The 13,775-nt window shown below is 41.6% G+C and overlaps 1 protein-coding gene across 1 annotated transcript; it reads right to left on the bottom strand.

Moving 5' to 3' along the window:
• Positions 1–676: 676 nt before the first annotated feature.
• Positions 677–13,721, bottom strand: LOC118569763 (vomeronasal type-2 receptor 26-like). Its single transcript, XM_036167997.1, is given in 6 exon segments — positions 677–1,059; positions 1,062–1,674; positions 7,311–7,602; positions 11,070–11,152; positions 11,154–11,332; positions 13,694–13,721. Coding segments are annotated over 6 exon segments (1,578 nt in total).
• Positions 13,722–13,775: the final 54 nt, after the last annotated feature.

Consider the following 13,775-nt stretch of genomic DNA (forward strand, 5'->3'; position numbering starts at 1 on the left):
TCATAAACTGATAAATATTTTGAGTGTTTCGACTTTTAGTGCCTAAATAAGGCTTCCCTGAAGGTTCATTTACAGTCCTTGCAGACATGTTTTTATTTTTCTTAATTATATCTACAAGTGAGATTGCTAAATTACATGGTAAGTCTGTGCAGTAACTGGCAGTAAAAGGTTCTATCTTCACTCCTAATGATCTCAAAACAAATAGGAGAAATCAATGATCAGCCTGTCAATTCCTCACACCCTCAGCAACACTTGACATCATCATCACTTTATCACCTTCTTCACAATTTACATTTATATTTTGTGTGTATGAAGATAGGGGGTGCTTCTAGTAGCAAGCAGAGGTAACACAGCAACATAATGATGTCAACTCTCTCCTTCCAACATCTGGGTCCTCTGTATCAAACCCAGGTTGCCAAGTTTAATGGTAAGTGCTTCTAACCATTGAACATCTTGTCAACTCCCCTTTCTAAATGTCTTAATTGTGCTAAATTTTAGCAATACATAGAAAGAATATAGTAAATAACCATCTATGTGATCAATATCAAGTGACAGTCATGAGTGTTTTGCTAAAAGTATCTCACTTTAATCATGATCTTTCTTTTAAATACCTTTTGATCCATACAAAATCAGTGAGAAAAAATCACATGGGTAGTCCAGGTGACTTTCACAAGTACTAGATCATGAAGCTTTGTGATGTGGATCTGGGAACACACCTTCTCTGGAGCACCTCACTCTGCCTCTCCTGCTGTGCCTGGTGGCCTTGCCTTAGCCACACAGCAGTGTTCCTCTCTGGTTTCAGCAAGATGATGTAGCACTTGGGGATGAAGATGCCACCCAGAAGGCCAGCAGTGGAGGCCAGGATAGAGAAGATCTCTACAGCCACAGTGGACTTGCCCCAGGCACTGTGGTACAGGGGCAGGAAGGCTGTCCAGACACTGCAGAAGAGCAGCATGCTGAAGGTCAGGAATTCAGTCTCATTAAAGACATCTGGCAGGCCTCTGGCCAGAAAAGCTACAGAGAATGTACCTGCTGCCAGGAAACCCAAGTAGCCCAGATGCTGCCAGAACCCTCCTGGCACTGGATGACAATGTGCTGGGGCTCTGAGACCATATCCCTGTCTGGGAATGATGGGGAGGTGGCCAGCCAGACCCCACAAAGAACAACCTGCATGAAGGAAGCAATAAGGACCACTGAGGAGGAAGCCCCAGGGCTCAGGCATACCCGGATCCTGTCCCCTGGCCTGGTGACCCTGAAGGCCAGGACCACTGTGAGAGTCTTGGCCAGAACAGAGGACATGGTCACCGTGAACACCACAGCAAAGGTGGTCTGACGGAGGAGGCATGTCATGACACTGGGTCGCCCAAGGAACAGCAAGGCACACAGGGCACAGAGGCAAAGAGAGAGCAGGAGTAAGTAGCTGAGACTTCTGTTGTTGGCCCTGACCACAGGGCTGTCTCTGTGCTTCAGGAACACTCCCAGAACCAGGGCAGCCAGACCAGCCAGGAAGAGTGCCGCCAAAGCCAGCATGAATCCCAGAGGTTCCTCAAAGGCCAGGAAGATCTCTGTCCTGGGCAGGCAACGGTCTCTCGTGTGGCTCGAGTACTGCTCCTTGGGGCACAGAAGACAGCTCTTCCTGTCTATGGGAGACACAGAGACACCATCTCTACCACACTATATGAACTACACCAGCTCTGAAGGAAGGTTAATTGTGAAATTATTAGGGCCACTCCATGTAGTTAAAAGGGAGGTTTATTTTGTGGGGTAACCTACAAATGAAGAGATAGGTTGCAGGGTCTGGGAAAGGTATGGCGCAGTCAGGTGGTGTTCTCTGGAGAACTCTGCTTGGTCTACCTCCAGTGTCCTGGGTCCTGGAACCAAGAGAAGCCTCTCCTCTTGATCCTAGGGCTTCAGCATCCTCCTTCAGCCCCGCCTTGTGGTCATGACCATTACCGAAGCCTCAATGGGGGTTGGAACTTCCAGGCCAAGGCTGGGATGGCTACCCACTATATCTCCCCCTTTTGTCTAAATAAGAAGGTTCTAACCTAATACAAGACTATATACAAAGAAATGGTCATCAAATATTTTCCAGGAGTAATGAGGGATAATGACATAGATAAGTTGGAATTATAATAAATGCAAACAATATCAAGCAAAAAACACATATTAAAACCCTGGGAAGTCTAGAGCATGGGTAGGTGGCATGTTACAAAGATCATTCCAAAAGGTGTTCTATCCTAAATAACCTGAGTCTAATACTTAATATATTCTATCTAAGTTATTATATATGTATATATAATAAGTTGTAACTGTAACTGCTAGCAAGAGTTTCCACCGAAAACCTGAAAAAAAAAAAAAAAGATTCTAAAACGGAGCTAAAAACAGCTTCCTAGTTGTCTCTCTCAAGTTAGCAGCAGCCTGCCAGTTTGAGCTAATATGGCGGGTTCCTGGCATGCACGTCTGACCTGCAGTGTGGAGGTAATGAGGAGTCTACAAACAGCACTTTACTCTGCTACATGGTGGATTTAGCCTTTGCTAGTTAAAAAAAAGAAAAAGTTTCTGGGCTATGTACTGCTTTGATAGAACTGCTTCTGATAGTTGATGGTACACATGTCTCCAGACCCAGAGCTGGCGGTAAACTGTACCACCGCCATGTTGGGAAGCTGAGGTGGGCGGAGCCTGCAGCCACAGTGGTGTTTCAGTCTTACAAAGATGGATATTACACAGAGAATCTGGTTTGTGTTGTCTTTGGGATTTTTAACTGCAGAAAAAGATTTGATTGTAAAAGCTGTTGAGTTAAACAAATATGTAAATTTTAAAGATACCTTGACTTCAAAATTTGGACATAAGGATATGTTGCTTCGGAAAAGAGTCTCTGCTTTTGTTTATACAGAAAGCCAGAGGCTGTGGATTTGTTCCAGATTAAGATACATCGGGTTTGATCAGCCAAGACCACCTGAAAGGTCTCCGAAGACAACATGGTCCAAATGATCCAACATCCAAAATGGTTTCTAAGCAACTGGCTCAGAGGTTTACCCTCACAGACTACTCCATAATCCTAAAATTTTCTTTATGTACCCATAAGATACAGCGCCCCCTCCAGCAGGACGTAGTAAGAGAAACTATGCCCACATTCCCAAAATTATCAAGCTGGCTTTGGAGATGGAATTGGCTCACTCCTTCTCTAAACCCAGACATATTGCTAAAAGAAAAGGTTAAGAGATTCTTGTGTCCCAAATCAGAAGAACCCTCTGATGTGGGACAGAGAAAAACCAATATTTTTATTTAAATCAGGTTGATTATAAATGTGATCTTTTTCTAAAGAAAAAAGGGGATATGATATAGATATAATAGGATGAAAGGGTAGATTAATGAACTTACTTTTAACGAACAACAACTTGTTTAAAATGTTTTACATTGGTATAGATTTTAGTCTATTGATATAAACTTAAAGTTAATTTAGTTATACTGTATATATACTTCTACTCTCGTTTAAGGTATTATGTTTATGCAACTCATTTAAATAGTAATGGATAATTAAAATAGATTAATAATTAGTCATCTATGATCATCAAACTTGTATATAACATGTTAGTTAAGTTTTCTAGGTATACATAGATATATTCCAGATAGATAGGTAATCCTCAAACACTTCAAAGACCTATAGAATATGGCATTTAAAATATTTTTTAAAATTTAGACTTTCTGGACAGTGAGACATGTCTGGTCCTGGCAGGATTGATTTACTTCAGAGAGGAGGATGGCCATCGAAGACACTTCATATGGAGTTTATCTTCACCTTGGCAAAAATAGCCATTTGAGCAAGAAACTGTTCTTGCCTGGACTGCTTGATCGATTGAACATGCAGGACCCACAGAAAGGTGACCATTGAACTTTGCTTAGCAAAATGGTCTTTCAGGTTCCTACTTCACAGAGGAAACTGCCAGACATTCTACAGGACACTAAGAGAAGTGACCGAGAGACTCTAGCCCTGTGGGCTAAAGACAGATGCCCCAACTTTACAAAGGAACATTAGGTGACTGTTCAGGCTGCCAGCTGTCTCTGTCTACCCTCCAAGACTCCCAAAAGTTGCTTGCATCCTTCTCCCGGTTCTCAGGTAATATATCCTTCTGAGGTCTTTGATGTGGTTGAAGACTAGATAGTTATAATTTTCTCAATTATAATAAAAGATAAGTTAGATATAAAACCTTAGGCTCACAAATATAAGATAGATAGGATATCTTCTTTAACATTGTAACTCTAATTCTTGCTTGATAATTGTTTTGTTATCTGAAATTTTACTATATAAAAGTTAAAACCTTGCTTTTTGAAAAAAAAAGAAAAGGGGAAGTGCTGTGGGATGTTCTATATGTCAAATGTGTTGTTCTGATTGGTTAAAATAAATAAAGTGCTGATTTACCAGTAGCCAGGCAGGAAGGACAGGGTAGGCAGGACAAGGAGGAGGAGAATTGTGGGAAGTGGAAGGCTGGGTAGAGAAATACTGCCAGCCGCTGCCATGACAAGGAATATGTAAGATACTGGTAAGCCACCAGCCACATGGCAACTTATAGACTAAAAAAAAATGGGTTAATTTAAGATAGAAGAAGTAAATAACAAGAAGCCTGCCATGGCCATACAGTTTGTAAACAATATAAGTTTCTGTGTGTTTACTTGGTTGGGTCTGAGTGTCTATGGGCCTGGTGGGTGAGAGAGATTTGTCCTGACTGTGGGCCCGGCAGGAAAACTCTAACTACAGAAGGTGTCCTAAGCACTAACTGGTCTTACAGCCCTCCCATCGAGTCATGTGTTTAGGATTTATCCTAGTGTGCATGGCTGGAAAGGCTGATATTAGATACAGAGACACAAAGGGAAAAACCTGCACAGTCTGCATCTGTGTTAAGTGAGGAGTTTTGTTTCTGTCTTCAAACAGTTTCTCATGTAACTCAGGCTGGCCTTGAAGTTCTTGAGTAGCAAAGGATGACCTTGAACTCCTAAGCCTCATCCCACATCCTCTCAAGTGCTGTGATTATATGCCTGTACCACTCACTATACCTAATTTGTGTGAGTTTGTGTATGTGCAGATTTGTGTGTGCACACATGTATGTAAGTCGATGGACATACTTGTCAAGACCAGACATTATCATCAGATATTTTTGCTCAACCACTTCCCCTTCCTTATTTTCTAATCAAACTTATTTGTTTATTGTTTGTGTGTATGTTCACATGGGCTCACACATGCCAAGGTGTGCAAGTGAAGGTCAGTACAACTGTCAGGAATTGGGAGCTTACCTTCCCTGTGGGTTCCAGGTGCTGAACTTACACTGTCAGGGTGTTTGCAGAGGGCTGAAGAGGAACTTAAGCAGCTGCAGGGATCTTGATGTCGGAGCAGGCTGTGTGAGAAGGAAATGACTGTCTGGTACATTGGCCACTGTTCTTATTTTAACCTTTTTTGCGAAATTGCATGTTGCTATCCCATAGGTCAAGTGCTCAGAAGATTGTATAATCATTAACAATAAAAATAGATTATGCTTGCTTTGGTATTAAGTCTAGGATAGTTCCTGTGTTCAGTAAAAAATGATGAAGAATATATTAGTGATTTTCTAAGAATAACCTTTGGAACCATGAGAACATTTTGTATTGGGTGATTTCCCCTTTTCTTTCTGTTCCCACTTACTTATGATAATAAAAGACTGAGGTTACCAGGACAAAAGCAGAAGCTAAGAAGAGCTAGGGAAGCTGTAGCAGAGAAGCTACTTAGCAACTGGAGAAGCCCGAAATGACCTGTCAGCTTGTACTAGCACTGTCTCTGAGTCCATACTGTGCCTTCCAAATATCCCATCCTTCTGAACCCCAAAACTGCTGAGGCTGGTCCCTGTCAGTTGCAGACATGGGAATCCTCAGTCTTTGTGGAACAGGAAGCAAAGAACATACAGGAAGTGGGACCATAGTATTAAACCCTAAGATGCATCCATCTGCACTGGCCATGCTCCTAAAGGTTACATAACCTTCTAATACAGGCCCACAGCTGGGAGTGAGGGTTAAGTCTTCACACACATGAGAGTATTTCATAATCAAAGGTATATGAACTGATAAATGAATAAGTAAAACGTGGTCTTTGCATACAAAGGATTATAATTATTAATAGAGAAAGAAATGTTGGCTCTTGCTACGGCTTGGAAGAATCTGGAAGACATGCTCAGTGAAAGAGGCCAGGCCAGATAGCTACCTAGAGTGTGATTCCACCATGAGAATGGACCAAATGGGTCAAGTCCACAGAGACAGAGAGGAAACTAGATGTTGTCTCAGGGTAGAAATGATGGAATGTTGTACCAATGGGCTTAAAAGGGGGTGGCTCTTTGCAGGAAGATGAATTTTATTTGTGGCATTCATGCTAAGATAAAAGTCACTGAATTGTTCACCTTAAATGGAGAAATTATCCTCAAGTCACCTCTTAAACCTATGAACTGAAGAGGTGATTGTCTTATATGGCCAACCTTATGGGAATGACACTCATGGATGGGTTACAGGGGGGTAGATGGGAACAAATGGCAGGAGCCCAATTACCTAGACTCAAATCCCAGCTCTAGTACCTACAGCCAGGAGAGCTTACTCTTAAGATGTGCTTTTGGTTTTATTGGTTTGTTTTCTCTGTGGACTGGGAAGATGTCTCTGCAGGTTTGCCACCAAGCCTGGAAACCTGAGTTTAATCCCCAGAACCAACATAGTAGAAGAAAGGAACTGACTCTCAAAAGTTGTCTTCTGACATAAAGATGAGCACAATAGCACTGGTGTTGGGTACACACACACACACACACACACACACACACACACACATTAATAATAATAATGATAATAATAAAATCAGTAGAGATGGCAGAATAGCTAACAGTAGGTACTATTCTTTCAGAGGATCTAGGTTCAATTCTCAGAATCCTCACAGCAGCCAAAACCTATCACTCCAGTTCTAGGAAATCCAGTGCCCTCTTCTGATTTCTATGAGCACCAGGCACACATGTAATACATATGTATACATAAAGACAAAATACACATGCATATAAAATAAAAATAGGTAAATCTTTTAAAATATTTTTTAAAAAGAATTGTCTAAGTATCCTCATCAATGAGAGGGACAGTAATTCTCTCCAATGTATCTTCACATGTAGGAGAACCGTGTTGGACATGGAGAACATTTGCAGGGAGCCTGGCTCCACAGCAGAGCTGCTCACTAGTGTGACCATCACATCATTTCCACTATCAGCATTAAGGGACTGCACTACACTCAGGAAGGAAGAAGACTTTCAGCAACTCACCTGGGGAAACTTGTACAGTCCCAGAAGTCTGGCCATGGAGACAGACAGGGATGACCGTGTGTCTCCAACCAACGCAGCCTGAGGAGAGCCATGCTGGCATGTGTAGTTGGGGATGGGCTCCTCCTGCCTCGTGAGAAAGCTCATTGTCTCATGGAGGGCTCCATGCACTGTGTCCCCAGAGTTTCGAATAGAGAAGCCCAGGGTCACATTGGGCAGCAAGTGAGCACTCCTATTAATCTCCTCGATGGCAAAGACAAAACTCTGGGCCACCCGGTAGCCCCAGTTGGAAATGCTGAGGGAAAGAGAAGCCCACATTCATCACTCATGATGGGGAAAATGGACCAAGAACTAACACAGTGACTCAAGGGATACATGTAAAGCAAACATCTCCACAAACACTTGTACACAAATGTGCAGAGGAACACAGACAGAACACATAAAGGGGAGCCAGAGAGAATGTGGAGACAGTAATCAGAGGGGACACTTTCAGGAGACAGGAGGGATAATTTAAGATATATTAAATAAGCTGCATGTGGTAGGACACTTTTTTAATCCCAGCACTCAGGAGGCAGGCAGGTGGATCTTCCTGAGCTAGAAACCAGCATGGATTACATAGCCAGACTCAGGCACCAAACCTACATACAGAAACTCTGTGTCATCAAAACAAAGCAAAAATCTATTGCATTGCATGGCTGATTACAATCAATAGAAACTAACATCTGTTTCAGAAGTACTTAAGAAGAGCCAAAAGACATGAAGAAGAGATGTAAACTGCTGTCTTTAGAACATGACTGAGATAGTGCTGACATGTGAGCCTGTCAGCAGACAATCATGCACTGGGAAATTCCTGTGTGGCCCTACTCTTTGCCTGCTGAACTATTGTCAACCAATGTATTTGGGGAAGAAGACATCATTGTCTTCAATTATTTACCCAATAGTTGAACCCACAAACTCCAAGAACAGTTCCAAACCTGCAACCACACAGATAGCCCTGGTTAAAATCCCTGGATCACAGCCCAGTGGTTGTGGCACATGCCTTTAATTCCAGAATTGGGGAGGAAGAGGCAGGTGAAACTTTGTGGTCCAAGACCAGCCAGGCCTAAAAAGTGAGTTCTTAAATACCAGGGCTAAACAGAGAAATCTTGTCTGGAAAAAAACAAAAACAAAAGAAAGGAAGAAAAAAGAAAATAATCAATGGCTAATGAAACAAAAAGCCATGCATGAGGGTAAGGGACCTATATAGATGAGGAAGGAAGGGCAGGTGTGAAAGGAAGGTAAGAAAGGGAGGGGGTGAGAATTAAACAAAATGCACATTATAAACGTAGGAAAGCAACAAAGAAAATGCAATAAAATTTTGAAACATTTACAGACAAGTAATACTAAACAAAATGAACAGGTCACATTGATGAATTGATATATTTGTCTGCATATTTATGCAACAAAATAATTAAAGAATAAAAGACCATGAATAAGAGAGGGAGAGGCACATGGGACACGTTGAAAAGAGAAAAGAGAGTTATAAGTGCATATACAAATATGGAGCTGACAAAAAGACTCGGTATAGCCCTGGTTGGCCTAAAAATCATGGAGATCCACCTGCTTCTCACCACTGAGTGCTGGGATTAAAGAAAATGCTGCCACATCCAGCTGATGTTGCTGTATATTTCTAAATGTTAATGTTGGGAATAGACGTTTTTTGTTTTGATGCAGAGCCTCCACACCACCTAGTCTAACATCACACTCACTGTTTAGCCAAAAAAATGAACCCAATAATCGTCTGTATATGTGTGTGCATGCATGTATAAGACAGAAGATGTCTTCTAGCATGGTCTTCAAGCACAGTGTGTGTGTGTGTGTGTGTGTGTGTGTGTGTGTGTGTGTGTGTGTGTGTGTCAGAGTTAGTATGGGTGTGCATGGGTGTATCCCCAAGGGGGTAAAGGCTGATGGGATGTCAGGATATCTTACACAGTTGCTTCTCCACCTTTACAAAACATTATTCTGTGTGCATGTGTGTATATGATGTGTCTGCAGAACAAAACATGCTACAACACATAGAGGTCAGGAAACAACTTTTGAGACAATTCTCTCCTTCCACCTTTACGTGGGGTTCAGAGAGAGCTCAGGACATCCATAAAGCTTGCATGCCAAGCACTTTGCCCCATAAGGCATCTCAAGGGCCCCTCTTCACCTTATTTTGTGAGACAAGTTGTACCACTGAACCTGGACCATTCAGATAGGCTCGCCTCCCAGTGACCTTTGGAATCTTCCTGTCTCACTGTTCCTAACCAGGATTATAGATTCTACACATGTTAGGCTTTCAAGTGGGTGCTGAGAATCCAAACTCAGGTCTTCAGGCTTGCACAGCAGACAGGTCACCAATACAGGATTTTCCCCAGACACTAAGACCTCACTTACTGAGTCTCTTGTCTCCAATTTCCACATTAGATTTTAAATGTTCACATCACCAAAACATAAGTATGCAATGTGATTGGTTTGTTGATGAGTTGATGAAATATTCTATATTGTATATGTTCATTAAAACACATCTTTGTATCCAATACATACATATAATTACTACACATTTTCTTAAAAAAACAACATGGGGTCCAGGTATGGTGGCACACATTTGTGATTCCACCAATCAGCTTGTGGAGGCAAGAAGATAGTGAGTTCTAGGCTAGACTCATCTACACAGTAAGACCTTCTCTAGAAAAAGAAAAAAAACTCAAGGACAAGCCTTTGCGGCCACTGTGTTTGCCCATGCTTGTAATCCTGAGTGTGAGTGCTAATCTGGACTGCACAGGAAGTTCCAAACTAGCCAGGGCACAAAGTAGGTTACTGTCTCAAAAAAAAGGAATATAAATGATGATAAATGTGAAAAATCAGTAGTGAAGATCTCTTGCATTTGCAGCTGATTACAAAATGATGGTAGTTACTTTAGAAAACTTTAAGAACTCTTTTAGACACAGGTCTCATCAATTACCCCAATCTTGCCTGTAACTAATAATATTCCTGCCTCAGCTTCCTGACTAGGAGTGCAGCCATATGCCCTATGCTCAATTCATTGCTGCAACAAAAAAATTAAAGATAAATACAAAAATTTAAAAACCAAAATAATATCCCAAATGCTTATATTGAAAACTAATTCATGCAACAGTATCTTGAGAAAGCTGGGACAAAAATATCCTAAAGTGAAACTATGGATGTCTCAGTTCATAAGTCTGACCTCCAGCACATCATGAACTGAGTTGGTGATATGGTCCAACCATCTCAGCACTCAGAAGGTGGAGGCAGGAGGATCAGAAATTAAATGTCATCTTCGACTACCTAGTGAATTGGAGGCTTATGAGTCTTAGAAAAATTAACAAGCAAAAGGAATAGAGTACAGAGGAATCTGAGAGGCTAATAAATAATGAAAAATTTATTATATACACACTGACCCATTCAACAGCCACACCTACATAGACACCACTTTAGGAACCAGTGATTTACAAAAGAATCAAGAATAGCCCCTGGCCTTTGGAGCACATACATTACAGCCAGTACAGGAGCATCCTATATTTCAGTCTGGTGCAAACAAGAAAGACAGAAACAGAGGTGATGTAAAAGGAGAAAAGTAGAGCTACTGCATGTATACACAGAGAAAGGGGATGGCCATCTATCTCAGATTATGAGAATCAACCATAATCCAAGACTTCACACAAGCTTGTAAAGCCCCTTCAGGATTTCAGAGAATCCTATCCTACATCCAGCACTTACCCTGAAGCCACAAGTCCAGATGGTGGGGCAGTGAAGTCAGAAAGGTTACCAATAGAGATGTCAAAGATGGAGAAGCTGCCCCCCAACTATTACATCTCCAGGATGGTCAAAGCGAGGCCTCTGCCTTGGCAACACCCAGGCTCTTGGTGCAGAAAAGGCAGACCCAGAGAGACAGCCAAACAGAACAAGAAAGAGAATACACAGCCATATGTCTGCTGGGGGCCAGACAGCCAGTGACAGGACAGCCCCACATGGGGCAGCAGCTAGCAGTGAAGGGGGATTTTAACTGGGAGATTGCCCTTGATCAAGGACCTCAGGCTAAGACCACACTGGGGGCTCTAGGCTTGCAGACTGTGGGGAGAATATTCATCGGGAGGTGGTGGAGATGGGTGGCCACTAAATCCCAGAGCCATTAAAAGTTTTATCCCCTTCTCCTGAAGCTTTGTGGCCTCTCTGCATCCAAGGTCACAGCTCTGGGCATCATCTACAGACTACAGGAAGGGCATCAATGGGTCTGACTGTCTCCTGGGGGGCTTGCAAGCCCAGAATCAGCTGTGCTCAGGGCACTGTTTTGTAGAGAGACCCAGGTAGGTACAAGAAGCAAATATTCCAGTAGCTGTAATTAAATATTTAACACATCTTTCACACACTATAGCCTCTGCATCAACCCTCCTTGTTTCTGTACTATATTGATCCACCAATTTATGTTGTAGGTGAGACTTGCTGTTCCTTAAGGAATTTTCAGAGAAGTTTATCATGGATAATTTGAACATACAAACAACCAACTAGCTGAAAACAATAAATATCCAAGTCTTTGTAGAGTCATGAGAAATCCTCCCAAGAAAATGAACCTTTTTTCTATTATTTGAAAATTGATCTGAAGGTTGGCAAGGTGGTTTTCAGGAAAAAAAATCACTTGATACTCCAGCCTTATGACCTGTGTGTGATCCTAAGAACCCACATGGAGGTAGAAGGACAGCACTGGAGAGCACAAACTCTACAAATTGTCCTCTGACTCCACATGCAAGCCACGGTGACACACACACATGCATGTGATAATGTATGCGCGCACACACGTGCGTGCACGCACACACACATACAGTTTATCCATACAAAAAAAATGACATATTCAGATAAGAAAATAATTAACTCTAAACTCTATTACTCCAACAGATAAGTATAATTTTCTAACACAACCATAATTCCCATATTGAAGCCTAAAATAGAGCCAAAAAAACAATAGCTAAGGAGCTTAGCAAGTAAAGGCAGTCTTTACTTTAAATCTACAGGTCCTACATGATTAAAGACAAGAACTGACTTCTCAAACTTATCCTGACCTGGTCCACATAGTGCTTTGGCACTGCATGTCCAAAAACATAGACAGGAAATACACACACCAATCTATCAATCAAGAAATGAATAAAATTAAAAACCAGCAATCCTCCAGTTCAGTGATATGTCAGCCTATACTTATTTAGCTTCCACTTTTAATAATTTCATCTTTTCTTAGGAATCAGAATATAATGAAAGTTCACACTCTGTAATTAATAGATAAGGCTTTTCTTAACACAAGCTTTATTGAGACATAATTCTCATAGTGTACAATTGTCCATTTACAGTATGCATCATTCTAGGTTTGGGAGCACACTCAGGATATTTAAGCAGGAGGATTGCTACAAGTTTGAATCCAGCCTTTATTGATGTGGAAAGAGCCTGTCCCAAATAAATAAATAAACGGAGATGAAAATTTAATGGTCTTTAGCTTATTGGTGTGACCATTACCAAGTCATTGATTAATTAAGCATGGGGTGCAGTATGAGCACATGAGTGCAGGTGCACACAGACATCAGGATGTTGGATCCCCTTGAGCTAGAATTACAGGTGGCTGTGAGCTGCCTCACATGGGTTCTGGCAGCCAAACTGAGGCCTCTGGAGGAGCGAGTGCTCTGAACCACTGATCCACCTCTACAGCCCCACCAAACAAATTTCTGACCTTCAGTGCCCCAGGAATAAATACTGCATTACCTCCAATGTCCCCTCCACAAACCTCAAGAAAACTCTATTCTAATATATGTCTTTCTGGGTTTGCTTCTTCATAGATTGAAATATTAAAATGCATAATGTTCTTTATCTAGCTCCCTAAACATTCTTTTATATATATATATATATTTTTTTTTTTTGGTTTTTCGAGACAGAGTTTCTCTGTAGCTTTGGAACCTGTCCTGGAACTCGCTTTGTAGAGCAGGCTGGCCTTGAACTCATAGAGATCCACGTGACTCTGCCTCCCAAGTGCTGGGATCACAGGCGTGCACTACCACCTCCCAGCCAGTGTAACATTCTTATTGTCAAATAATGCTCTAGTGATGAGTAAGCCATGGCAAACACTCACTAACCACAAACATTTAGATTGTTTGCACTTTCCCTACATTAAAAACGCTTCTCTGAAGATTCATTTACTGTCTTGGCAGACATCTTTTCATTTTTGAAAGGTATATATTTAAGACTCAGAATGACAAATCACATGGTAAGTCTTGGCAGGAACTGTCAATGAAAGGTTCAATCCTTACTACTGATGATTTCAAAACAAAAAAGAGATCAATGATCAGCCTGTCAATTCCTGACACCCTCAGCAACACTTGACATCATCATCATCGTCTCATAACCCTTTTCACAATTTACATATGGGGATTGTGTGTGCTTCAGCTG

Source organism: Onychomys torridus, chromosome 1, assembly GCF_903995425.1.
Source record: "Onychomys torridus chromosome 1, mOncTor1.1, whole genome shotgun sequence".
Taxonomy (NCBI): Eukaryota; Metazoa; Chordata; class Mammalia; order Rodentia; family Cricetidae; genus Onychomys; species Onychomys torridus.